Source organism: Carcharhinus amblyrhynchos, chromosome 8 (assembly GCF_965287045.1).
Source record: "Carcharhinus amblyrhynchos chromosome 8, sCarAmb.v2.hapA, whole genome shotgun sequence".
NCBI classification, from domain to species: Eukaryota; Metazoa; Chordata; class Chondrichthyes; order Carcharhiniformes; family Carcharhinidae; genus Carcharhinus; species Carcharhinus amblyrhynchos.
The window spans coordinates 106,004,396-106,031,762 of NC_137331.1; the positions used below are offsets into that span (position 1 = coordinate 106,004,396).

Genomic DNA, 27,367 nt, shown 5'->3' on the forward strand with positions numbered 1-27,367 from the left:
TAATTAATTCAAATTCCATGAATTTGCCATGGCGGGATTTGAACCTGGGTCCCAAAACATTAGCTGAGTATCTGGATTAGTAGTCCAGTGATAATATCACTTGGCCATTGCTGACCCTATAGTAGACTGTCTGTGGAGCAGTATCTGGAGGGACCAAGTGCATGCAGAGCTTGGATATATAGATAGTTATGGATTAACAATAGATGGGTTACATTTAAACATACAAGCATCCACTCCTCCCCATGAAACACCAAGCAACGTTCACAACATAGTGGCAGTTAAATGAACAAATACTGAAGCTCCAAGTAGCTGGAGAAGAACCCTGGAATGCCAAGATATGAAAGACTAAAGAACCTGAAGCCTGATCTGAGAGAAAAAAAGGCTGAGGGAGACAACGTTTAACAAAGTCACAAAATGATTGCAGGCCACGTCAGTGCAATGAATTGCACAAGTTGAAGAGTTTAGTGCAGAAGAAAGGAGAGGCTGAGAAGCAGCCAAAAGACTTAACAGTAGAGCTTTTTGAAAGTGCTGACACATTACACAAACTGCAACAGGTGGCAGTACTGAGCAAGCAGCTGGGTGTGATTGAAGGAAAGCTATCAGAGAATAATCCAAAAGAAACCAAACCTGCAAAAAGTAAATGAAGCTATTCCACTGGAAAATATGTGTATCAGAGTGAAGTTGAAATAACTCAACCAAAAATACATCCAAGCACCACAGCAGGCAGAAAAAGTACTCAAAGAAGTTGCTGCTTTGAAAGACTCATTGAAGAATCATTACCTAGCCCTGGATAAACATGAGGAACTAAAATTGATATTGAGTACCACCTCAGGGAAAGCAGCATCAGAGATATCAGTAGTGACAAAGCAACGCATTGGCAAGAAAATAAATAGTTCAATGAAAAGATGATTGTCTTTCAAGGTCAAATGCAAAAGTACAATCATGCAGCAGCACATAGAAATGAAGACTACCTTGAACAACAGAATGGTAGAACAGAAAAGTTTGTGCAGTGTCTGTTGAACTGCAAGACAAAAAAATCAAGATAAAGTAATTAAGCTTTGCAAAGAAAAGGAAAAGCTGATGAAGGATCTCCACATGTTACAAGGATTGCTCGGGCAAAAGTTGTCCCTTTGGAAAATTATGAAGAGAAGCAAAATGAGTTTGGTGTAACTCTAAACAAACTGAAACGTGAGTTGGGAGGGAAGACTCAACAATGCTGTATATGCCAGGAACGAGCCAATGGGGTACAGGAAAGATACTGAAGATCTCAAGAACCAGCTGATTAAAAACAAGGGGCATTGAAAGGAAACACCGTAGAACATTCCAAGCTGAGACCAGATGATGATGCCATGTGTAGCAAAATTACAGAACTGAAATAAGTTATGACTTTGCCAGAAACAAACTGGCCAACAATGAATCCAAAATGAAGGACCATGCAAAGCTCTGCTGCAGATAGAGAAAGAAAGGACAGGGATAAATGTAAATCAACTGAAGCTCAAGAAACTGGCAGAAATTGTACAGAATGCCTCAAATAAACTGAGAACCATTGAATGTTATAAAATGAAATGGCTAAAATTGTGAAAGAAGTGGAAATGAAGGTTCTGTTTTTGCAAATGACAATGTCTAGTAAGAACATGATGGATACCATGGAAAAAGAAGATCCACGAGGCCATGGGTCTCGAGATATTATCACTGGGCTATTAATCCAAAAACCCAGCTAATGTTCAAGGGACCTGGGTTTGAATCCCACCACAGCAGGTGGTGGACTTTGAATTCAATAAAAACAAATGTGTAATTTTGAGCCTGTTGATGACCATGAAACCATTGTCCTTTGTTGGAAAAACCCATCTGGTTCACTAATGTTCTTCAGGGAAGGAAATTTGCTGTCCTTACCTGGTCTGGCCTACATGTGACTCTAGAACCACAGTAATGTGGTTGACTGTCAACTGCCCTTGGGCAACTAGGGATGGGCAATAAATGCTGGCCAGCCAATGATGCCCATGTCCCACGAATGAATAAAAAAAAAAGACCACTCTAGGAATGAACAGAGTGCACATTTCCCTTGGAAGGAATGTGACACACCTATGGTTTCCAAACAAAGCAGGTGGGTTGTTGGTAAGGAGACAAGCAACTCAAAGGAGCACAAAAGTTAATCAAATGGAGATGATCAAGTACCAGGAACAGAGTTCTACAATTTCAGAGCAAATTGACAAAGTCAACCTAAAGCAACTGAGATTGACAATCCTCCAAAAATGTCAGATTGAGCAGAACAAGATCTAGAAGAATTATTATACTTTGACTATCTGCATTTACCAAGTCAGAGGCTCAGAGTTGAGGGGGTATAGAAGAAATAACAAGTAAAGATTGTATGGTAAATGTGTTTGGATAAGGACTTGGGGGCCTCTGTAGGATAAGGGTGTTCAGCAGATTGAGTTAATGTGGGACTGGAGTACAGTACCACCTACTGTATGATGAAGAGAGTCACATGATAATAGACTGTGGGGTAGAGTCTAGATTGAGCCAGCATGGCAGTACCTTGGATATATCTACAGCGAGTTAACAGTAAACAGTTTATATTTAAACATACAAATTTCTTGATGAAACACCAGATTACCTTTGCAGTTGTTTGCACACATGGACAGTTCTCCTGTAGCTTCATCAGAGTGAGAGGTTTTAATTATTTTGAAGTCCTCAGTTAAAAAGGTTGGTAAAATCTTGTATTTAAAACACTGTTGCAACAAGGAAACTAATTTGACTGAAATGGCTTGAATAAGAAGCAAATAAAAGATTTGAATTTTGATTTAATCAGTGTAATAAGAGTTCCTTCTCTGAAGTAGTCTTTTTTTCAATGAAGTGTCTGTGTTCATATAAAGATTGTTATAGCCACTTGTAGTTCTGATTGTCATTGGCTGAAGCTGCATTAGTCACACAAGGAGTCCACCTCGAGCATGTGCGTGGTTTTCATGGCCAAAGTCAGATGGCACGTATGTTAGTCCCCAAAAGATTATGAAGAAAAATGTAGATGATTCTGATCATTCTGAAACTGAGGAAGACGGGTAGTTGACGTTGTTCTATGAGGAATAGGATGGGCTTGTTTGGCTATCCTATTTTCTTGCTTCTGAAGGATCTGGGTGGAATTTCATATTGTCACAATCCTTTGCAGCAGGTGCATTGGAGAAAATTAAACATTTCACCAACTTAATCATTGTCCACTTATCAGAGTCCCGAGTGTACCACACCCGTATTTTGGCAACTAGTCCCAGAACTGAACAGCTGGAGGATCAATTATAGCTGCTTAATGGCCTGATTTGGAATGTCAGACACACTAATGTTTATCTAATTGACATAATTGTTTGTTAAATAGTATGAAAATGTGTTTAATTATAAAATTACTCTAAGAGTTTTTATTTATTTTGTTTATTTGTGTCACAAGTAGGCTTACGTTAACACTGCAATGAAGTCACTGTGAAAATCCCCTCGTCACCAGACTCCAGTGCCTGTTTGGGGACACTGAGAGAGAATTTAGCATGGCCAATGCGCCAGCTTGTCTTTTGGACTGTGGGAGGAAACCAGAGCACCCAAAGAAAACCCATGCAGACATGGGGAGAACATGCAAACTTCATACAGACGGTGACCCAAGCCGGGATCAAACCTAGGTCCCTGGCATTGTGAGGCTGTAGCGCTAACCACTGTGCCACCATGCTGTGCACCCTAACGTATGGCAACTGGTTTACTAATGTCATGTCTCAGGCATCATGACACAGGAGTTACTGATCAAAGGATGTGCATGAAGCATGTCAGAGAATGAGCTCATTGCTACCTTCTTGAGAGCAATTTGGGATGGGCTACAAATACTGGCCTTGTCAATGACAACCTTATGTCATTTTTAATTAAAAGCTTTCAGCGTGAAATTTATTTATAGGGCTTCGGATCTCTAATTCTCTTCAGAAAATTTTTTTGTTGGTTCTCCAAGCCACTTCTGAATAAAAAGAAGGATGACTTAGTTCTGGCTGCCAGTGTCACTCAGTCTATCATTAGGAGTCCGACATAAGTGACACAGGGGAGCTGTATCCCACCTTCTAGTCTTCTACCCTTCCCTCTGGAGATGACCAAAGTCTTTTTCTATTCATCAGATAGTGGAAAGGGGGGCATTAAAATCATGAAATTAATGACAGCTTGAAACTCCATCTGATTGATGATGGCCAATGGCTAGGAGTGGAAATTTAGCACTGGAAGGCCTCAATAGGAGATCTGAGGGGTCAGTGGAAGGAGGATTTTACAACAGATGGCAAATCGGGGGAAGCCAGGGCTAAAGGCCCATGGACCACTAGGAGCTCGAAAAGAAGAGATCTTTAAAACTTGGCCAACTGGTGCCTCCTATCTTGGACCTGTTGCTGAGCAGCCAACAGTGAGAGACACCCTCAATGCTAAGATAATTCTACATCATGGCTACAATGATGTACACTCTGTCTTCATTTCCCACTGCCTCGGCAAAGCAGCCAGCATAATTAAGGATCCCACGTAGCCCCAACGTTATCTCCTCTAACTTCTTCCGTCGGGAAAAAGATACAAAAGTCTGAGGTTGTGTACCAACCGACTCAAGAACAGCTTCTTCCCTGCCGCCATCAGACTTTTGAATGGACCTACATGGCATTAAGTTGATCTTTCTCTACACCCTAGCTAAGACTGTAACACTCCATTCTGCACTCTCTCCTTTTCTTTCCCTAGCGCACAAGAAACAATACTTTTCACTGTATAGGAATACATGTGACAATAATAAATCAAATCAAATCAAATGATGGGGCCACAAATTTTGAATGTGACCTAATTTTCCCCGGGTCATTTGCACGAGTTTGGTCAATGGCCGACTTTAGTCTGATAAAGTAAAAGACCATTTTGGAGTCAGGAAATTGACCTTTTTAAATTCTTAATCTCTGCAAGGTAAATATTTTAGGGATTGGCATGGAGGAGGACGGTGGTAGCATTTAACAAGGGATTGGCAATGAAGTGGGTTGGGGGGGGGGGGGGGGGGGGCGATGGTGGTGATGTTTGAGGCTGTGATTTTTGTCTTGCTTATCCCCACAGCGCACAATAGTATTTCAACCTTCCATCCAATATTCATAAACAGCATTTGTCGGTGCACCGTGTTAGGATTTATGAGTTGAAGAACACCTTTTCAAAGCTCAGATTAAGCCTTGACTGTGGAGATGGAAGGATGGTATACATATATTTTTTTTTTCTTTTGACGATAGTCAATATCTCTTATCGTTCCATTGCAACAGAACATATTGATTTTGGCAGCATTTGTCCCAAGGCCTGCTCTCGCTTTGTGAAATTTTGTTCAGTAGAAGGGTTTTCACTAATTTCCCACTATTATTGTTGAAGAAGTAATAGGAAAACATCGAAAAGTAAAGGATAAGAAACACCATGAACTCTTCCAATCCTTTTTTTTGTGCCTGTAGTTTGTTTTGCCATTATAACATGTTTTGACGTGGCTGCAGCTCATCAAGCTAAATAGCGCACCCTCCATTTGTACACATGCATTCCAAACCTAATACAGAAGCAAAACACTGTGAATGCTGGAAATCTGACTGAAAATAGAAGATGCTGGAAATATCCACATGGACGGCAATGTCTGTGGAGCAGGAAGCCGAGCTGAGTCTTCCCTTTGCTTCAGAAAAGTCGGGTCGGGCCACTTCCCGACTTTACAGTCCTGAACCCGTCACCTCATTTCACTCCCAAAGAATTTTGATCTCGGTGTTACGTGGATGGTCAATGTTTGAGTCAGCCACATCTCTCCCTAGGCAGGCCTGAGGTGGCAAAGGAGGCAGGCGGTTGCTGAGGCAGGCTCTTTAACTCACAAGCCCAGTCCCCTATATGGTTGTTAGGCCCCCCAGTCTTCACCGCTCACCTCATCCACCCCACCTAATCTCACACGCCCACTTCATGCTTTCTACTCCCCGCTGCTCTCTCATCACACTCTGTCCTCCATGCCTCCCATATCTTCAAATCCCTTCCATGCCCATCGTGTAACTCCTTTTGCCGGTCACCCAGTATCCACCATGTACAGACTTCATGGACCCCTGTAATAGCTTCAGAAAACCTTTGAAATGGACCTTAGAAAAGTTGGACTTCTTTCAAACTCCCAAAACTATCAGTGAAGCACATTCATTCATACTTCAATGACAGAAACTCCAATCTGTCTGAAAAAAATAAAATCCTTTTGTGGTCATAAAGTTTTGAAAATAAACATCTATTCAAAAAACGCATCAAAAATATATAATCCTATTATTACCAAATAAAACTCTCAATCACCCAAAACTCTCAAACCCTTGGGCAAATGGATAAATAGTCCCATGATGTGCTATGGTAATTTTTTGAAACTCAGCCAAATATTCATAATGGCCCTAGCTCTGTTAGCAAACCAAAATGAATCAATACAAATAATCCTTTTGAAATCAAAGCAACAGATGGATAAGATTTTTTTCTAAGCTACAGCAGATTGTCTCTCATTCAAAGGAGTCCTGGAACAAATGATTAGTGTATTTTTCTAATCTTCTGCAGTCTGGACTTCTAAATCAGGATTCATTCATAGCAGCAGGGCTCTCATGTAAAGCTTGCAATAGTTTTTAATGCATTAGTGCACTTTCTGCAAAGTGAAAAGCCCTCTTATGCATCTCAATTCTTACACAATGCTGAACAATGTAATGGCTAATTTATCTTTTCAACAGAACACTGTTATCAATCACTCCATTTAAAACACATCTAACCTACTAGACAACAATTAATAATGATGTTTGATGTTGTCAAGCCCTTTTGAACTTGCTTGGCATAATGTTTCCATCTCCTTAGCAGGTTTCATCTGGTGTTCACAAACTGATTTACCTAGTCTGGTTTCGAAAGGTTTCCAAATTCCTCTTGTTATGACCAAAATGGCACGGGGGATTAAATTCAAATTTCTCTCAGGCAACCATGATGTTACAGGACTTGCATGTAGGTTGTAATCTAACACTTCCCATAGTGTGGGAGGGGAATGAAGTGAAAATGTTGAATTGCAGCCCCATGCAGGCCTCATTTCACCAAAAGCACATACAGAGGTGCAAGATACATTCTGATATTTCAGATCTATTACCTTTGACCAGAACTAGGAAGAAGTTAGAGATGTCTTGAGCAAGTGGTGAGGGGCGGGAGGAGAGGAACAAAAGGGATGACCTGTGATAGGTTGGAGGGCAGGAAATGCTAAAGGGCAAAATATTTTATTATGCAAAACCAAAGATAGTTGTACTGGCGTAAGTAGAGAAACAAATGATATGGCGAGAGGATGTGTGGCTGGTAAGGTAGCTGGGTCCAAATGCAAGGTAAAGGAAACAAAAGACATGAGAGAACAAAATAAACTTGCAAAACAAATACACAAAAACAAAACAAGGACAGATGTGATGATCCAAAACCTGCAGGTGCAGCAGGTGGTCAGGAAGGCGAATGGGATGCTGGCCTTCATAGCGAGGGGGATTGAATATAAAAGTAGGGAGGTCTTGCTGCGGCTGTATAGGGCATTGGTGAGGCCGCAGCTGGAGTACTGTGTGCAGTTTTGGGCGCCGTACTTACGCAAGGATATTTTGGCCTTAGAGGGAGTGCAGAGGAGGTTTACTAGGCTGATACCGGAGTTGAGGGGGTTGAGCTATGAGGAGAGGCTGAATAAACTAGGCTTGTACTCGTTAGCGTTTAGAAGAATGAGGGGAGATCTCATTGAGACGTATAAGATGATGAATGGGATGGATAGGATAGAGGTGGAGAGACTCTTCCTGCTCAGAAAGGACAGTAGGACTAGGGGGCACAGCCTCAAGATAAAGGGGGGGCGGTTTAGAACGGAGTTGAGGAAGAACTTCTCCACTCAAAGGGTGGTGAATCTCTGGAATTCTCTGCCCGTTGAGGTGGTGGAGGCTGCCTCGCTAAATATTTTTAAGACGCGGGTTGATAGGTTTTTGATAAGCGAGGGGATTAAGGGTTATGGGGAGAGGGCGGGAATGTGGAACTGAGCCACGACAGATCAGCCATGATCTTATTGAATGGCGGGGCAGGCTCGAAGGGCTGGATGGCCTACTCCTGCTCCTATTTCTTATTTTCTTATGTTAAATCAGTGTTGAGTTCAGAAGGCTATGTCGTGCCGTACGGTTAAAAGGTAAGATATTGTTCCTTGAACTTGTGCTAAGCTTCATTGAAATACTGTAGCTGGCCAAGCACAGAAAGGTTAGGGTTGGAGCAAGTAGGAGAATTCAAGTGACAGACTGGAGACTCAGGATTACATGTGGGGACTAAAGAAGTCTTCCACAAAGTGGTCACCCAGTCTGTGTTGGATTGCCTCAATGTAGAGGAAACTATAGCACGCTGTATATTAAGATAAAGTTCCACCAACAAAACAGTATTTCATTTGGAAGGAATATTTAGAACCATGTATAATAAGTCTTCGGAAACAGAAGTCCCTTCACCAAAATCCCTTTATTTACAAACTCTAGCAACAGTACACAGAGTGCTAGTAGTTAGCAGTCTACCTCTGGGAGTGTCAGAGGAACTGACACTTCCAGTTAGGTTCAAGGCAAAGACTCCCTGTTTGGCACATCAATTGGATCCTAATTTAGGGAAGTCATACTCCAAGAGGCCAACCTCAATGGCCTGACTGAAGTCATTACACCATGAATGTTGAGTAGGGAGGATGTAAAAAGGACATCCTGCATCTTTTGCTTTTGCATGGAAAGGTGCCATATGAAGGAGAAGAGGTGTTGGAGATGACTGAGGAATGGACAGGCATGTTGCAGCGGGGATGGCCTCTTTGGAGAATGATCCATCAGTTATGGAGTCTGGTTGGGTGAAAGGTGTGATCAAGGAGAAGCCTATTGTGGTTGTTGGGGGGGAGGGCTGGGTGCGAGCAGAAGTACCTGAAATAAAGATGTCATAGTCCAGGGTCCTGTCAAACAGTGTGACGGGAATCCTTGGCTTAGAAAAAAGTACATAGCAGAAGTGTTAATGTGGAAGGTAGCATCATCTGAACAGGTGTGATACAGAACCTTTTCAAACTTTCTTAAGAAGATAAGTATTTCATTGCATGAATGAATTGAGTGAACCTTCTCTGAACTGCTTCTAACATCATTATATCCATTTTCAAATAAGGAGACTAAAACTCTACACAATACTTCAGATGTGTCTCACAAAAATGCTGCATAACTGCAGTGAAATTTCTCCACTTTTATATTCCATTCACCTCGTAATAAATGCTATCATTCCATTTGCCTTCCTAATGACTTGTTGTTCCTGTGTCAGGGCATCCAGATCTCTCTCTACCACCAAGTTCTACAATTTCTCTACATTTAAATAATATATTGCTTCCCTATTCTTCCTGCCTAAGTGGACAAGTTCATATTTTCCCACATTATACACTCCATCTGCCAATTTTTTACCCATTTATTTAACCTGTTTATATCTCTTTGCAGGTGCTCTAACTCCTCCATAAATTTAGCTGCCATACATTCAGTCCCTTCAACTGAGTCATTGGTGTAAATTGTAAATTGTTGCAGACCCAGCACTGATTCTTGTTGCACTCTCCTAATTGTCGCTTGCCAATTTTTCTGCGACCTCTTAGATAACTAATCCTCTATCCATGCTAATATGTTACCCTGCATTCATTTGCACTTATTTTGCCAAATAACCTTTGATGTGGCACCTTAATGGGCAGCACGTTTATACAGTGGTTAATACTGCTGCCTCACAGCGCCAGGGACTCGGGTTCAAGATCGGCCTCGGGTCACTGTTTATGTGGCGTCTGCATGTTCTCCCTGTGTCTGCGTGGATTTCTTCTGGTTTCTTCCCATAGTCTAAAGATGTGCAGGTTAGGTTGATTGGCCATGATGAACTCTCCCTCAGTGTACCTGAACAGGCACTGGAGTGTGGTGACTAGGGAATTTTCACAGTAAATTCATTGCAGTGTTAATGCAAGAACATAAGAAATAGGAGCAGGAGTAGGCCATCTAGCCCTTCGAGCCTGCCCCACCATTCAATAAGATCATGGCTGATCTGAAGTGGCTCAGTTCCATTTTCCCACTCTCTCCCCATAACCCTTAATTCCCTTGTCTATCAAAAACCTATCTACCCGTGACTTAAATATATTCAGTGAGGTAGCCTCCACCACTTCAACGGGCAGAGAATTCCAGAGATTCACCACCCTTTGAGTGAAGAAGTTCCTCCTCAACTCCAATCTAAACTGCACCTGCCCCCCCTTATCTTGAGGTTGTGCCCTCTAGTTCTGCTATCCTTTCTAAGCGGGAAGAATCTCTCTACCTCTACCCTATCCATCCCCTTCATTATCTTATACGTCTCTATAAGATCCCCCCTCATCCTTCTAAACTCCACCAAGTACAGACCCAGTCTATTTAGTCTCTCTTCATAGTCCAACCCCCTCATCTCTGGTATCAGCCTAGTGAACTTCCTCTGCACTCCCTCCAAGGCCAATATATCCTTCTGCAAGTGCAGCGACCAAAACTGCACACAGTACTCCAGCTGCAGCCTCACCGGTACCCTGTACAGTTGCAGCAAGACCTCCCTGCTTTTATATTCTATCCCCCTCGCTATAAAGGCCTACATTCCATTTGCTTTCTTGATCACCTGCTGCACCTGCAGACTGGGTTTTTGCGACTCATGCACAAGGACCCCCAGGTCCCTCTGCACCGTAGCATGCTGCAGCTTTTTGCCTTTTAAGTAATAATCCCTCTTACTGTTATTTCTGCCAAAGTGGATAACTTCACACTTGCCAACATTATACTCCATCTGCGAGGTCCTCGCCCACTTGCTTAGCCTATCCAGATCCCTCTGCATACTTTCCACACCCTCCACGCAATTTGCTTTTCCACTCATCTTCATGTCATCAGCAAATTTCATCACCCTACACTCAGCCCCTCTTCCAGATCGTCTATATAAATGGTAAATAGCTGAGGCCCCAGCACTGATCCCTGTGGCACTCCACCAGTCACCAATCGCCAATTAGAATAGCACCCATTGATACCAACTCTCTGCTTCCTATTAGACAGCCAATCCTCTATCCACGCTAACACCTTACCTCCAACTCCATGCACCCTAACCTTCTGTAGCAACCTTTTATGAGGCACCTCATCAAACGGCTTTTGAAAATCTAAAAACACCATAGCCACCGGTTCCCCTCTGTCTCCCGCACTAGTCACATCCTCATAGAAATCCAATAAATTCGTCAAACACGACTTCCCCTTAACGAATCCATGCTGCGTCTGCTCTATCAAACCATTCCTTTCCAGGTGCCTCGCTATTTCTTCTTTGATGGATTCAGGCATTTTTCCAACTACTGACGTTAAACTAACCGGCCTATAATTCCCTGCCTTTTGTCTGCTACCTTTTTTTAAGCAGCGGTGTAATATTAGATGTTTTCCAATCTTCCGGCACTTCCCTGGAATCCGGTGAATTTTGATAAATAATTACTAAGGCATCCACTATCACCTCTGCCATTTCTTTCAGAACCCTGGGATGCATTCCATCCGGTCGTGGGGACTTGTCCACCTTCAGAACCATTAGTCTATCAAGCACTACCTTTCCAGTGACAGTAATCGCATTCAGGACCTCAACTCCTACCATCCTTCTATCTTTAAGATCCGGCAAACTATTCGTGTCCTCCTCCATGAAGACCGAGGCAAAAAACTTATTTAAAGCCTCAGCCATTTCCTCATCTCCCACTGCTAAATCCCCCCTCTCATCCTCTCAAGGTCCAACGTTCACTCTAGCCAGCCTCCTCTTTATATATTTGTATATTTTATATCTAGTGCTAGTTTAGCTTCATAGTTTATCTTTCCTTTCTTTATCACTTTCTTAGTCATTCTTTGTTGATTTTTAAATTTTTCCCAATCTTCTAATGGCCCACTACTTTTAGCCACTCTGAACGCATCAGCTTTTAATTTAATACTCTTCTTTATTTCCTTAGATAACCACGGCTGGTTATCCCCTCTCCTACATTCCTTCTTTACCATCGGAATATATTTCTGCAAGCCTACTTATGACACTAAAACCTTCTTAAATAACTTTTGGAAATCCAAGTGCAGCATAGCTACAACTTGCTTGCTAATCCGTCAAAAAATTCTTAATAAATTAGTCAAGTATAAGTTTTCTTTCACAAAACCATGGTCACTCTTTCTGATCCTATTATGATTTTCTACATTTCTTTGATCTCTTTAATAATGGATTCCATTAATTTCCCAATTTAACCGTGCAACTGATGTTTTTCAACCTTACTCATTACAGGGCTCATTATAAGAAGGATGTGGAAGCTATTGAAAGGGTGCAGAGGAGATTTACAAGGATGTTGCCTGGATTCGGTGGCATGCCTTATGAGGATAGGTTTTAGGATCTCGGTCTTTTCTCCCTGGAGAGACGAAGGTTGAGAGGTGACCTGATAGAGGCTTATAAGATGTTGAGAGGTATAGATAGGGTGGATTCTCAGGCTGTTTCCCAGGGCTGAAATAGTCGCTACAAGAGTACACAGGTGTAAGGTGCTGGGGAGTAGGTACAGAGGAGATGTCAGGGGTAGGTTTTTCACTCAGAGGGAGGTGGGTGAGTGGAATCGGCTGACGTCGGTGGGGTGGAGGCAAACTCGTTGGGGTCTTTTAAGAGACTTCTGGATGAGTACGTGGGATTTAATGGGATTGACGGTTATAGATAGGCCTGCTAGGTAGGGATATGATCGGCGCAACTTGTGGGCCGAAGGGCCTGTTTGTGCTGTGGTGTTCTATGTTCTACTCTATGATTCTATAATTGCAGGAGCTCAATATAAACAAAGTTAAACTTTCAGCTGCTTAACAATTGTATACAGACCTGTTCGAATGCATTGTATGAACAATGGATTTTACGAAGCATAAAAATGTGAAGTTTAATCCAAAACTCAATCAATGTTATTATCTTTCAACTCTTGTAACATCTTCAAAACAAGGAAGAATCAAATTCTAAATGAGGGAATCTTACTGTTGCAGACAAAATTTCCCTGCTAAAGTATTGACTGTGGACAAGTATTGCATACTATATGTCTTAAATCTCTCCAGTTCATTATTACTATTGTTGGCTAGTGTCATTTCTGCCTCTGATTTCTTTTCATAGAAATTGATGATAAGAATTCTGATAGTCAAGCATTCATATTGAGATGACTACAGCACAAAAGGAGGCCATTGTGCCCTCTGTGCCTCCGCTGACTCCATGTGAGAGCAACTTATATAATACTCTGATTTGCCCATAGCCGTGCAATTCTTTTAAGATAATTGTCTAATTCCCTTTTGAAAGCCACAATTGAATCCATCTCCATGGCACTCTCAAGCCGTGCCTTTCCTCATGTTATCTCTGGTTCTTTTTGCAATCATTTTAAATCACTGTCCTCTGGTTCTTTACTGAAGGGAAGTTTCTCCTCGTCTACTCTGATCCTGATCCCTCATCACTTTGAACGTCTCTATCAAACCTCCTCTCAGCCTTCTATTCTCACAGGCGAACAGTCCCCGCTTCACCAATCTAGTCACATAACTGAAATATCTCACCGTTGCAATTAATGTCATGAATCTTTTCTGTACTTTCTTTAATGCTTTCACATCCTTTCTGAAGTATAATGCATAGGTGCAGCAGGTGGTCAGGAAGGCGAATGGGATGCTGGCCTTCATAGCGAGGGGGATTGAATATAAAAGTAGGGAGGTCTTGCTGCAGCTGTATAGGGCATTGGTGAGGCCGCAGCTGGAGTACTGTGTGCAGTTTTGGGCGCCGCACCTGCGCAAGGATATTTTGGCCTTGGAGGGAGTGCAGAGGAGGTTTACTAGGCTGATACCGGAGTTGAGGGGGTTGAGCTATGAGGAGAGGCTGAATAAACTAGGCTTGTACTCGTTAGAGTTTAGAAGAATGAGGGGAGATCTCATTGAGACGTATAAGATGATGAATGGGATGGATAGGATAGAGGTGGAAAGACTCTTCCCGCTCAAAAAAGACAGTAGGACTAGGGGGCACAGCCTCAAGATAAAGGGGGGGCGGTTCAGAACGGAGTTGAGGAGGAACTTCTTCACTCAAAGGGTGGTGAATCTCTGGAATTCTCTGCCCGTTGAAGTGGTGGAGGCTGCCTCGCTAAATATTTTTAAGAAGCGGGTTGATGGGTTTTTGATAAGAGAGGGGATTAAGGGTTATGGGGAGAGGGCGGGAAAGTGGAACTGAGCCACGACAGATCAGCCATGATCTTATTGAATGGCGGGGCAGGCTCGAAGGGCCAGATGGCCTACTCCTGCTCCTATTTCTTATGTTCTTATGTTCTTAAAACCGGATGCCATACTCCAGTTGAGATCAAACCAGGTTTTTTTTTAAGTTGGACATAACTCCCTCATTATTATAAAGAACTCTAAAGTGGGTGCAGGAGCAAACAGATTTGTAAAAAATTAATTTTGCCTTTGCTCCTTCTTTCTGTCGAATGCATTACTTCACACTTCCCTGTGTTATACCTCATCTGCTACATGTCTATGCATTCCACCGATCTATATCCTCTTGCACTCTGTCACAATCCTCCTCACAATTCACACTACTTCCAAGTGTTTAGTCATCTGAAAATCTTGAAATCATGTCCTGGACATCAGGCTGAGGTAACTAATATAGATCCATATTTTCCTTCATTCTGAAAAAACAAAAATGCCGTTTCCTATCACTCAGCCAATTTTGTAAATACGTTGCCACTTTTTTTTTAATGAAATAACTGGGAGGAGCTAGGTTTGTAGCTTTCAGTTTCATTTGGAGTTGAGTTGCTAGCTGTAGCTGTTTAAAGACAGAAGTCTGCTCTCTGTCACTCTGTCTCTCCAAAAAATCTCTAATGGAAGGTCCAAGGTAGTTAACCCAAGTAAGAGCATATATATCACACTCCAAATGAAACTGAAAGCTACAAACCTAGCTCCTCCCAGTTCTTTCATTTTTTATCTAAAAAAAAGCAGCCTTCTTTCCTTTAAGCAGAAAATCACACAGGAAATCTTAAATTATAAACAACAATCTATCAGCCTTCTGTTAACTAAACACTACGTGGCGAAAATGAGTAATTATCCTATTTTTCAGCATCTGCGCTGCATGTTTTTTCAAATGTACCAACTGCTCTAGATTATAGCTGAAACAATGAACAAAGAAAGTTTTTTTTTCCACTCTGAGAAGTGCTAAGCAACGGCACAGCTACTATTTATTCTACATGCTGTAAACCTCTCTAAACACAACAGAATCCCAGTTAAAATTAAAATCAACACCCACACAACAAATACCTTTTTCCAGCATGAATCTAACTAATTAAACTGTTTGATGTTATTTTAGTAAAAATCTGGAAAGTGGAAGTTGAAGCAATTGTGGTCTTTTGACAGCAGTCAAGACAAAGAAATCCTAAAGGGGCTGCTGAAAAACTGGAATGGATTCACTGTTAAAAGTGCAGCAGAAACTTTGTTTAAAAGTCATTTGTAAAATCGGGACTGGATTTTGAAGTGCGAACTGCTAAGTGAAAGTTAGGAAGTTTGCAGATGACGCCAAGATTGGTGGCATCGTGGACAGTGAAGAAGGTTATGTGGGATTACAACGGGATCTTGATCAACTGAGCCAGTGGGCTGACGAATGGCAGATGGAGTTTAATTTAGATAAATGCAAGGTGGTGCATTTTGGTCAATCAAACCAGGGCAGGACTTGCTCAGTTAATGGTAGGGTGTTTGGGAGAGTTACAGAACAAAGAGATCTAAGGGATGCGTTCATAGCTCCTTGAAAGTGGAGTCACAAGTGGACAGAGTGGTGAAGAAGGCATTTGGCATGCTTGGTTTCATTGGTCAGAACTTTGAATACGGGAGTTGGGATGCCTTGTTGAGGTTGTACAAGACATTAATAAGGCCACACTTGGAATGCCGTGTACAGTTCTGGTCACCCTGTTATAGAAAGGGTATTGTTAAACTAGAAGGAGTGCAGATAAGATTTACTCGGATGCTATTGGGACATGATGGTTTGAGTTATAAAGAGAGGCTGGATGGACTGGGACTTATTTCTTTGGAGCGTAGGAGGCTTAGGGGTGACCTTAGAAGTCTACAAAATAATGAGGGCATAGATCAGCTAGATAGTCAATGTATTTTCCCAAAGATAGGGAAGTCTAAAATTAGAGGGCATAGGTTTAAGGTGAGAGGGGAGAGATGCAAAAGGATCTAGGGTGGACAATTTTTTCTCACACAGGGTGGTGCATGTCTGGAACAAGTTGCCAGAGGTAATAGTAGATGTAGGTACAATTCCATCTTTTAAACTGCATTTAGACATTTACATGGGTAAGATGGGTGTAGAGCGATATGGACCAAACACGGGAAATTAGGACTAGCTTAGAAATTAAAAAAAGGGGCGGAGTGGACAAGTTGGGCCGAAGACCCTGTTTCCATGCTGTAAACCTCTATGACTTTATGAAAGTATTACTACAAGGGAAGGTTTTAAAGTGTGTCTCGGGAGTAGAATCTGGAAATTCTCATGATAATCATCTGGGGGAATTCTCAGGAAAAATTCACGGACACTAATTTTTCAGAGGGGAGTATGTATTGACCACTGTCATCTTAGAGAAAAAAATATGTTGTGTTAATAAGACCATTTTAGCTTCAAATGTACTGTGTCGTCCGTGTTAATCTTAACACCTGCGTGTATTTGTTAAACCAAGGGAAGAGTAAAGAAACATTGCGCCCAGAGGAAACTCGCACAGACGCAGGAAGAATGTTCAGACTCTGCACAGACAGTGACCCCAAGCTGGGAATCGAATCCAGGTCCCTGGCGCTCAGTTATAATATCTACTGGGATCATCACACATTTTTAAAAGCTCTCCCATCACCACAGGTCAACTGACTGATCTGTAATTGCTGGCTTATTGTTGACTCCTTTTTGAACAAGGTTGCAGAATTTTTCAGTTATCCAGGCTTCCGGCAGAGGAGTTCAACACATGGAAAATAAGGAAAAGCTAAATGAGTATTCAGACTAACCAGTGGGTACTCAGTTCTATTTGTGTTCCTTGATTCGCGTGGCTGCTGCACTGCACAGATAATATTCTTCACTTCTGATGGTAATTTCGCAGGAGGTGAGACATTGCCTTTGGCCAGGCACTGAGATTTCCTTAACTGCTATGATACTTCATCTTCATTGCGGCATATAACGTGTCTCTATGCATATGACAGTGCAATCATGAGGGCAGATGCAAATACACTGCTTCCTATTCCTGCAGCAAGGATGTCAAGCGTGTGATGTTTGACTTGAGAGTTTTCCCTACAGACAACAGACAAGTCTGGTTTAGTTGCATTTTACTCTACTGTGGGGCGTAACTTTCTGACTACTAGTTATCCAAAGCAATGTCTCCACTCTGAAAAGCAGACCAAAAACTTTGGTTTTGCCTTTACAGTCTTCCAATTTGGAGCAAGCATATGTAATATCTTCATTATAACAGTGAGATTTGGCTCTCAGAGATTCTCTCCCGCGCTGTTCACACATCTCATTGTACATTTCCATTCTTGGCAGTGATAACAGTAAGTTGCTTTATATAAGGGATCATTCTGGGAAATATAAATTGTTCACATCTCTGTTCATATTTGAAGGCTTGTAGTCAGAACCCTAATCTTTGCCCTGAAGAAAGGCACCTATTTTGTTGATGACAACTTAAAATCGAATCTCCACTCAGTTTCTTTAGAGTGTGAATTTTAAATGAATGGATGCATGTTTACAGCAGAGATCTTACTGCAATTGCATCTGCTCTTAAGTAAGACTACACCTGCAGAAACATGTATAGCTTTGATTGCCTTGCATAGGAAGGATACGCTTGCCTTGGAATGGAGCGCAACAAGGATTCATAAATTGGTCTTTCAAGTAGACTAGGGCTAGATTCCCTAGACTTCAGAAGATTTCAGAAGATTGATAGGTGATCTAATTTAAAGATCTCATCAATGTCACCCAAAGAGAGGCAAGAAGCTATAAGACCATCAGGGCATCAGGTGTGGGAGCAGAATGGGCCACTTGGCCCATTGAACCTATCTACCATCCAATGAGATCATTATGGGTGGCACAGTGGTTAGCAGTATTACCTAACAGTGCCAGGGACCGGGCTTCAATTCTGGCCTTGGGTGACTGTCTCTCTGGTTTTGCATGTTCTCCCCGTGTCTCTGTGTGTTCATCCGAGTGCTCCGGTTTCCTCCCAGTCCAAAGATATGCAGGTTAGTCTGATTGTCCTTGCTAAAATTGCCCCATGTGTCACAAGATGTGTAGGTTAGGGGGAGACTAGCAAGATAAATGTGTGGGATTACTGGGATAGGTTGTGGGTGGGATGCGCCGTCAGACATTCGGTGCAGACTCGATGGGCAAATGGCCTGCTTCTGCACTGTACAGTTTGTATGATTCTAGATCATGACAGATGTACAATAATTCTCAACTCCACTTTCCCACCTCCTCGATTCACTGTATTAAAATCCTTTATTGTTTTCAATATTTCTCCTATATTTCCTCCATTGCTTCTCTGCTCAGGTGAGAATATCTTAGTACCTCAAATCTCTCCTTGTAGCAATTTCTCATTGCTTGGTATCATCTTGATGAATCTTCATTATATGCTTTCAGTGGTTTCAATGCTCTCTGGCCCTGGACATGTCTAAACAGCTGAGAAAGGCAGATTAAACAATCAAATAATCTGTAATTGAAGACAGCATGATAGATTGCAAACACAATTTTGAACTGGATGCTGGATCTGAATATTCACTGATCAGTGAGAGAGTTTACCTGATGGTAATTTGAGAGTTGTTGTCCCAAAGATCTCTGAAGCTGAGTTCCATCCATTTTCTTAAATGTTATGGGATTTGAGCATTGCAAGCAAGGGCAGCATTTGTTGTTCAACATTAATGCCCTTGAGAATGTGGTGTTGAGCTACCATCTTGGACTGCTGGAGCCTGTGTTGTGTATGTACCCGCACACAAATACTGCTGTCCAACAGGACGTTCCAGGATTTTGACCGAGAGTCAATATTAGAAAGCCTAGCTCTCCTTCAAGTTAATAACCTTCAAAGTCTGGATGATGTGTGATTTGGAGGGGAACTTGCAGATGGTGGTGTTTCCATGCACCTGTTGTCTTTGTTCTTGTAGATGACAGAGATTGTAGGTTTGGAAAATGTTATTGACAGACCCTTGGTGAGTTATATGATACATCTTGCGGATAGTCACTTCAAATAGTCCCCAGTGCCTGAAGGCCAGTCATCAAAATGTTCTGTTTTGATGCACTGGCCACCTATAAGTCTTTCTATTGAGTTAATGAATTCTTTGAAAGGTGTTCTTGTTGTCATCACTTACTCGAGGTAGTGCTATTGTTTAAAATGTTTCTTGGATATAGCCACAGGGGATGACATTGCACTCTGCTGCTATTTTTTGTCGGTCTTCTGAGATGATACAAGTTTTTTTTCTATTTTGGGCTAATTTTGATCCCTGCAGATGTTTCTACCACCCCACATCCCCAGAATATCTATTTAATTAGTTATCTGATTTTTTGGGTAAATTTAATGCTATAATGACTTGGAATATTCACTTTCTCCTTCAGTGGCAATGGCACAATACCATTCGAAAATCAGATCTTAAATATCACAAAAATCTGGCATTAGCAATTGCAGTAGCTTTGTCAGTACTCAACATTAACAATTGAGACTCTCATGCCAAAATCTTAATTCTGGCTGCAATTGGAATAACATAGATGATGTTAACTCCCCTCGTGTATAGGTCAATCATAAATGATGTGGAGATGCCGGTGTTGGACTGGGGTAAACACAGTAAGATGTTTCACAACACAATTTATTTGATAGCAAACACCACTATCTTTTGGGGCTCTGCTCCTTTGTCAAGTGAGTGGGGAGTTCTGATCTATTTGTGATTGTTTGCTACCAAATAAATCTGTTGGACCTTAACCTGGCGTTATGAGACTTCTTGCTGTGTCAACTATAAATACCATTTAAAACAAGAAATGCACAATTTGAAAGGAAAATACTTGCTGAGATATAGCCTCAGATGAAGTTTTATCATTGGTTTTAATTACAGCTAAGCTTGTTTTAACAAGTTGTAGACTGCTCGGTCAGGATTTTATACAATCTCCCATTTCCCCCGCCCCCACTCCTCCCGGCTGGTTCTGATATGGTGGGGGAGCATGAAATCACATGGATGGGATTCCTTCCAGAATTCTGCCCTCCCCAGTGCAAATACAATTTCATTGGCCACTTAAAGTCTTTTTCCCCACCCAGCCTCAATCTTCAGAATGGAAAGTGCCAGTTAGATCAGGGTGCCTAATAAATAAAGTTAACCATCTTGATTTTTGAATTGATTTGATTTGATTGCTTATTATTAGCATACAGTGAAAAGTATTGTTTCTTGCATGCTATACAGACAAAGCATACCATTCATAGAGAAGGAAAGGAGTGTTACAGTCATAGTTAGGGTGTAGAGAAAGATCATAATACCAGGCAGATCCATTCAAAAGTCTGATGGCAGCAGGGAAGAAGCTGCTCTTTCAACTGATGCGTGACTTCAGACTTTTGTATCTTTTTCCTGATGGAAGAAGGTGGAAAAGATTACGTCCGGGGTGTGCGGGATCCTTGATTATGCTGGCTGCTTTTCCGAGGCAATGGGAAGTGCAGACAGAGTCAATGGATGGAAGGCTAGTTTGCTGGATGGACTGCTTTATGTTCACAACCATTTGTAGTTTCTTGCAATCTTGGGCAGAGCAGGAGCCATACCAAGCTGTGATATCACCAAAAAGGATGCTTTCTATGATGCGTCTGTAAAAGTTGGTGAGTGTCGTAGCAGACATGTCAAATTTCCTTAGCCTCCTGAGAAAGTAGAGGCAATTGGTGGGCTTTCTTAACTATATCATAGGTGTGGGGGGAACAGGTTACTGGTGATCTGGACACCCAGAAACCTGAAGGTCTCGACCATTTCCACTTCATCCCTGTTGACGTAGACAGGGGCATGTCTTTCACTGCACTTCCTGAAGTCGATGACCATCTCTTTTTGTTTTACTGACATTGAGGGAAAGATTATCGCTGTCACAATTTACCGGATTCTCTATCACTAGAGAAGTAGGAAGAGGTAAGTGCTTCAGTCAGAAGGCTTCCTGTCAGGGACATTAAAGTTCTAACTCTCCCTCCTCTCCAACCTCTTCCGGCAACTGCAGCCCTGTGCCCGGAAGGGTTGGAGAACTGTCGGCCAATTTGATTGGTCAATAGCTCTGTTGAGCCTGCTTCCAATTGAAGCTCAACAGAGTGTGAAATGGCAGTAGGCGTCTTGGCTTTGGTGGGGATGCATTCCACCAAGCACTTGTCATCTGAAAAAAAGCATTAGGCCTGAATTTCTGGTGGTGTTGTTGTATAGATATTGAATGCACTTGTATCAAATTCCTCTGCTATTTTGTTGCAAGTAACCTAGTCTTTAAAAATGCTGGCATTTAAATACAAGGAAATCGGAGGAATTTGAACTGAGTGTACCGAATGAGGTTATACTGCAGCTATTGTGTTAATTATGTGGTAAATTTTGTTTCTGTTATGTTCCCAACAGCATCGCAGATTGACCCCAATGAAATTCAAGAGGTGTTTCAGGAACTTACAGCGAACATCTTCCGCATTAACACAAATGGTGAGTTTCCCCTTTGTGCTCGCACGGATTATTTGATCTTATGATGGTTTTGTCATTCTAGTTGAATGATCGATCTGGAAAATATGCAAATGACAGTTGGAGGCCTTGTGAGGTTCATTGACAGTCTGAAGTCAACATCAGAAAAGCCTTAAAATGAAAAGTGTTCAGCAAATCTCCTAGCCCCTTTCAAATCCACACAGAGGGCTGATCAGTTAAATAAATTAACTCCCTACACCTCTTGTACAACCCCAATTGCATGATTTAGGCAGAAGTGATCAGCGAATGCATGACACAAGCCACTCCTGCTTCAGATGTGAAGAGATCTGAAAGGGATTCTGAAAATCTCTCCCTCGTGGTAAGATTTTGTGGGGAAAGACGGAATAGGGGTGCTGCTTGGGGGCGTCCACAACCAGGGCCCACAGTTTGAAGGATATAGAGTAGACCGTTTACGAGGGAAATCAGGAGAAATTCACCCAGAGAGTAGTCAGTCTGTGGCATTCACCACCACAGAAAGTAGCTGAAGCCAAAAGTTTGAATGTTATTAAGAAGCAGTTAGATATAGCACTTGAGGGGAAGGGATCGAAGGATATGGGGGGAAGTCGGGATCAGGTTATTGAGTTGGATGAACCACTGTGGTGGAGCAGGCTTGAAGAGCTGAATGGCCTCTTCCTGACCCTGTTTTCTATATTTTGTGTGGGCCACGTTAAAATTCTTATCGTAGTGCGAGTATGTTTCTACACCTGTTCCTCCAATATTCAATCCCTCTCTTCCCCCACTCGAAAAAAAGTCTTATATCTGGCTAATTCTTGGCCTCAGGGAAAGTGGTGAGCTGTAGTGAGTCATTGACTTCCTATCCACCAGTCTCCACAAATGCTACCAATGCTTGCGTATGAATGTAGTTTAGCTAGGTCTCCTGGCTGTGGCATGCGATTGTTACCACTGACATATTACTGATATCCTGCCAATTCTGTGTCAACAGAAGGTTCTTCCCAATTTTTCTCAGTTTTGCTCATCTTTCCTTTTATTTTATCTTCAGTCTTATTGTTGGTCTTAAATGTTGGGCTTTGGCCCTTCATCTTGGCTTCTTAATTTAAAATGAACGCTACAAGGAACAAGGGAAAAGATGCTATTAATGATGCCGTAGAAGAGGAGATAGTAAGTAGATTCATTCATTGGGCTAATTGTTTCTAAGAGACAGAAGTAGAAAGGCTGGCTGTCCTTAAAGTTAATAAGTCACCAGGACCAGATGAGATGCTCCCAAGTTAGGGAGAAAACTGCTGACGTACTGCCCTTAATCTTTCAATCCTTTATATATCTGTGATGGTGCCAGGGAATTGGAGAATTGTAAATTGTACATCCTTGTTCAAAAGAAATTACAGGCCAATTATTTAATCCCAAAGATTTGGAAGCTATTGGAAACACCAGTGCCCCATAAGGCTGTGACCTCAGCCCCTTGCTTTTGACCAGGGCAGGCCAGTGGGTTTTGTATACACTTTAGTAAAACCTTCGATAAGGTTCCTCATGGCAGGCTGACACAGAAGGTGAAGTTATATGGGATCCGAGCTGAGCTGGCAAGATGGACACAAAACTGGTTTGGGCATAGAAAGAAGGGAGTAACAGGGGAAGGGTACTTTACTAACTGGAGGTCCGTGACAAGCAGTGTTCCACAAGGATCAATGCTGGAGCCTCTGTTGTTTGTAATATATAAATAATTTGGAGGAAATTATAGGTCCTTTGATTAGTAAATTTGCAGATGATAACAAAATTGGGGGAGTAACAGTTAGTGAGGAGGATAGTCAGAGGATTAACTTGATATAAATCAGCTGGAAACCTGGGCTGAAAGATGGCAGATGGAATTTAACCTGGACAAATGTGAGGTGATGCAATGGTGGGCCAAAGGGCCTGTTCCCATGCTGTACTGTTTTTTGTATTAAGGCCTACTGCGGAAGGAAAATATACAGTAAATAGTAGAGCCCTTAAAAATAATAGCATACAGAGGGATCTAGGCGTGCAGATCCCTGAAGGTGGCAACTCAGGTGGATAAGAAGGCGCATGACATGCTGACCTTCATCGGCCAAAGCGTTGAATATAGGAATTGGACAATCACGTTGCAGCTGTGTAAGACTTTGGTTAGGCCACATTTGGAGAATTGTGTACAGTTCTGGTCTCCACACTACCGGAAGGATGTTGATGCATTGAAAAAGATGCAGAGAGATTTATCAGGATGTTGCCTGGTTTGGAGGATATGGACTATGAAAAAGCATTGAACAAATTTGTATTGTTTTCATTGTAGCATCGGAGGATAAGGGGGGACCTGATAGATTATGACAGGCTTGGATAGAGTAGATAGTCGGAATCCTTTTCCCAAAGTTGAAGGGTCAATTAGTTGGGGCATTAATTGAAACTGAGGGGGAAAGTTTAAAAGAGATGTAAAGGGCAGGTTTTTCACACACACTGTGGTGAATGCCAAGAACACACTGCTGGAGGAAGCGGTGGAAGCAGATTCTTTAACAACGTTCAAGAGGCATCTGGATAGATCCATGAATAAGCAGGGAATAGAGGGATATAAGCACGCAGAGGCAAGAAAATATTTGTTTAGAGAGGCAACTGTGTCAGCACAAACTTGGTGGGCTGAAGGGCCTGTTCCTGTGCTGTACTGTTCTTTGTATTAAGTTGATCTTTCTCTACCCCCCCAGCTATGACTGCAACACTACATTTTGCACCTTCTTTCCTTCTCTATGTATGGTATGCTTTGTCTGTATAGTATTCAAGAAACAATACCTTTCACTGTAAAGCAATATGTATGACACTAATAAAACAAATCAAATCTGGTTTTCTCCCACATTCCAAAGGTGTGCAGGTTAGATTGATTGGCCATACAATATTGCCCTTTAATGTCAAAGGGACTAATATGTGGGATTGTTTTCAGTGTAGGCTCTGGGCTGAATGGCCTCCTTCTGCACTGTAGGGAGTCGATGATTCTATGATTTTGTTGGAAGTGACAGGGCAGATTGAGAAAGTGGTTCATAAGGCATGCAGGATCTTGATCTTTATTGAATAAAGGACAAAGAGTACAAAGACAAGGAAGTTACAGTGAACCTTTAGAAAACACCCATGCAGCCTCAGTAAGATTATTGTGTCTAATTCTGGGTAGCATACTTTAGAAAGGAAAGTTCGTGCAGAGAAGATGTACAAGAATGATCTCAGGGATGGTGAACTTCAGTAGTGATTAGCACAACTAGCATTGCTCTTCAAAAAGAGGTAATTCAGGGGACATTTGAGAGGGTTGAAAATTGAGGCAAAGGGACAGGATAAATGAAGAGAAATGGTTCCCGTTGGCAGAAGGTTTGAGCAGCCGAGGACGACAATTTAAGATGTATGGTAAAATATCCAGAGGAGACCTGAGGAAAACCTTTTCTTTTTGAGGATCTAAATGCAACGCCTGAGAGTTTGGTAGAGACTGACTGAGTCTTAGCTTTCAAAAATTAATTTGATAATCATCTACAAAGAAAAGAGTGAGAGATTTGCTAGGTTAGCAGTATATCAGCAGCCGGGATCTGGCTGAGGTGGTCTTGCAAAGAGTCAGCAAGGATTTGATGGGCAGAATGGCCCATCTCTTTGCTATAGCTATTCTATGATTTCAATAATCCTCGCATCAGTTGTCTGAGCTGCACTAATTGCCATTTCCAGTTCATACTTTGCATAGAGGACCTGAACCAATAAGTACAGTTGAATGTTGTAGCAAATTACAATATTGGTGCCATGAGCCACTCTGTCTCCCACTTGTTTGAAAATTATTTCTTCCTGCTATTTGTGAGATTCCAGTGGTGAATGTGAAAGAAGATTGTTTCAGGGTACGCAGAATTATTGAAAATGTCAATATTTTTCAATCTTCATCAAAGCAATTGCTTTTAGTTTGTGTTTTCAATTTAGTTTTAAAATGCTTACAGCTATTTATTCCGAGTACACAACTGTGTGGCTTAATTGCCAATTTAAAAAAAAATTTACTGGGAAGTTTAAGATTTGACGTTTACAATTAAAGACTTGGGTGCGTTTTTTTTGAAAAAAGGATATTTCACAATTCAGTCAGTGTGAAACTGTCGGAAAGCAGTTTCTCAGATCACAAAATGGCTGAATAGACATTTTGTTCCAGGGACACACATTTTGGGAGGAGTACAAGAGCTGAATTGACAAGGTTGCTTTTTGAGCTTCCACCAGTGCCACAGCAGTTCCCACACAATTCTTTTTGAATGTCTGACAAAAGCACAGTATCTGCAATGGAGGGAAGGTAATTACTTCTGGTACTGTAGCTTTATGAAGTGATGTGGGGGAGGTGATGCATCACTGTAGACTGGAAATGTTTAAATTGGTTGGATGCCACTGCAAATTGCCCTGTATCTTAGGTGTTCCTTTACTTCCACGGGTCTCTCAGCCATAAAGTGGGTGGCGGATTAAATCGGTGCCCTATTTTTCTTGCTGCTATTTTGAATCTACAATTGCGAAAGGGAAGCTGTGGCGGTCAGCAAAAACCTTTTAATCTTACCGTTTGGCAAGATTTGTAAACAAAAAATGAGCAAGATTGAAAGGGTTCTTGCTGATTTGTGGACCAGGATCCAACTATTAAAAATGTAATTAAAATGAGGCAGTTAGCTTCCACAGGAGAGCAATGGGAATAGTCCACTTGAAGTATTAATTTGGATTTCTCTTTCAATTCTGAATAAACCATACAAATGTTTGCTTATTTACAGAGGCCGACTGAAATTTTTTGTCCTCCTTTGTTTCAGATATCCAGCATTTATAGTTTGTGTGCATTCCATCTCCCTAACAGACTGACGTTGCACTTAAAGCGTTCTGTGGTTTCGCATTTTTCTTTTTTTCCTTCTGCAAAACTATGTTAATCTTCATCGTGCATTCATTAAGTCACATCTGATTTCTGCCGACTAAATGCACTGGCAGCCTCTAGTGACAGATAAAGTGAAGTATTGGGTTATTCCTCTTATCTTGGCGTTAGTGTTGATCTCGCAAAAAAGCAGGGTCAGGATTTGAGATTGGTAGAATATCCAATTTCCCCACAGGTTTTAACACCTTAGTAATTATAAATGAGGCACATGGGTTTGGCCCATTTTGCAGGATGCTAGCAAAGATTAACAAAGATGTAAATCGAGCAGTGATAGTTTTTTGTGATGCTAAGCTTAATGGAGAGAAATGGAATCTAAACCGCTAGCTGTAAGTTTTTTTTTAACCTCAAAAATGGTAGGGTAAAATCTGGTGGGACCATTGTACATCATTTGCTCCCCAGTACAGATTTCAGGTTGGCCTGATGGGCACACAGGACTCCCACACAAAAACAAGTGGGAAATGTTTAGCAAATGTGAAATGCTGGAAATATGCGGTAGCTGTGCAGTATCTGTGGAGCGAGAAATAGAGTTAATGGGCAGGAATTGCTGGCTGGACCGTCTGGTCCCATTGAAGTCAATGGGAATTTGAACCGCATTCGCTGTGGGAAAACCCGTCGTGGTGGGGCCGGAGAGTCATAGAATCCCTACAGTGCAGAAGGAGGCCATTTGGCCCCTTCAGTCTGCAATAACCACAATCCCACACAGGCCCAATTCCCCTACCCCCACATACTTACCCTGCTAATCCCCTGATACTAAGGTCAACTTAGC

The 27,367-nt window shown here is 41.8% G+C and overlaps 1 protein-coding gene across 4 annotated transcripts in view; it reads left to right on the top strand.

Moving 5' to 3' along the window:
* The window catches only part of tsnare1 (T-SNARE Domain Containing 1), a 735,823-nt gene that overhangs the window by 291,359 nt on the left and 417,097 nt on the right, over positions 1-27,367 (top strand). For all 4 annotated transcript variants that reach the window (XM_080194990.1, XM_080194988.1, XM_080194987.1 and 1 more), the window contains one exon: positions 21,624-21,701. In XM_080194990.1, coding sequence (XP_080051116.1) covers positions 21,624-21,701 — 78 coding nt within the window. The remainder of the gene's footprint in view (positions 1-21,623; positions 21,702-27,367) is intronic.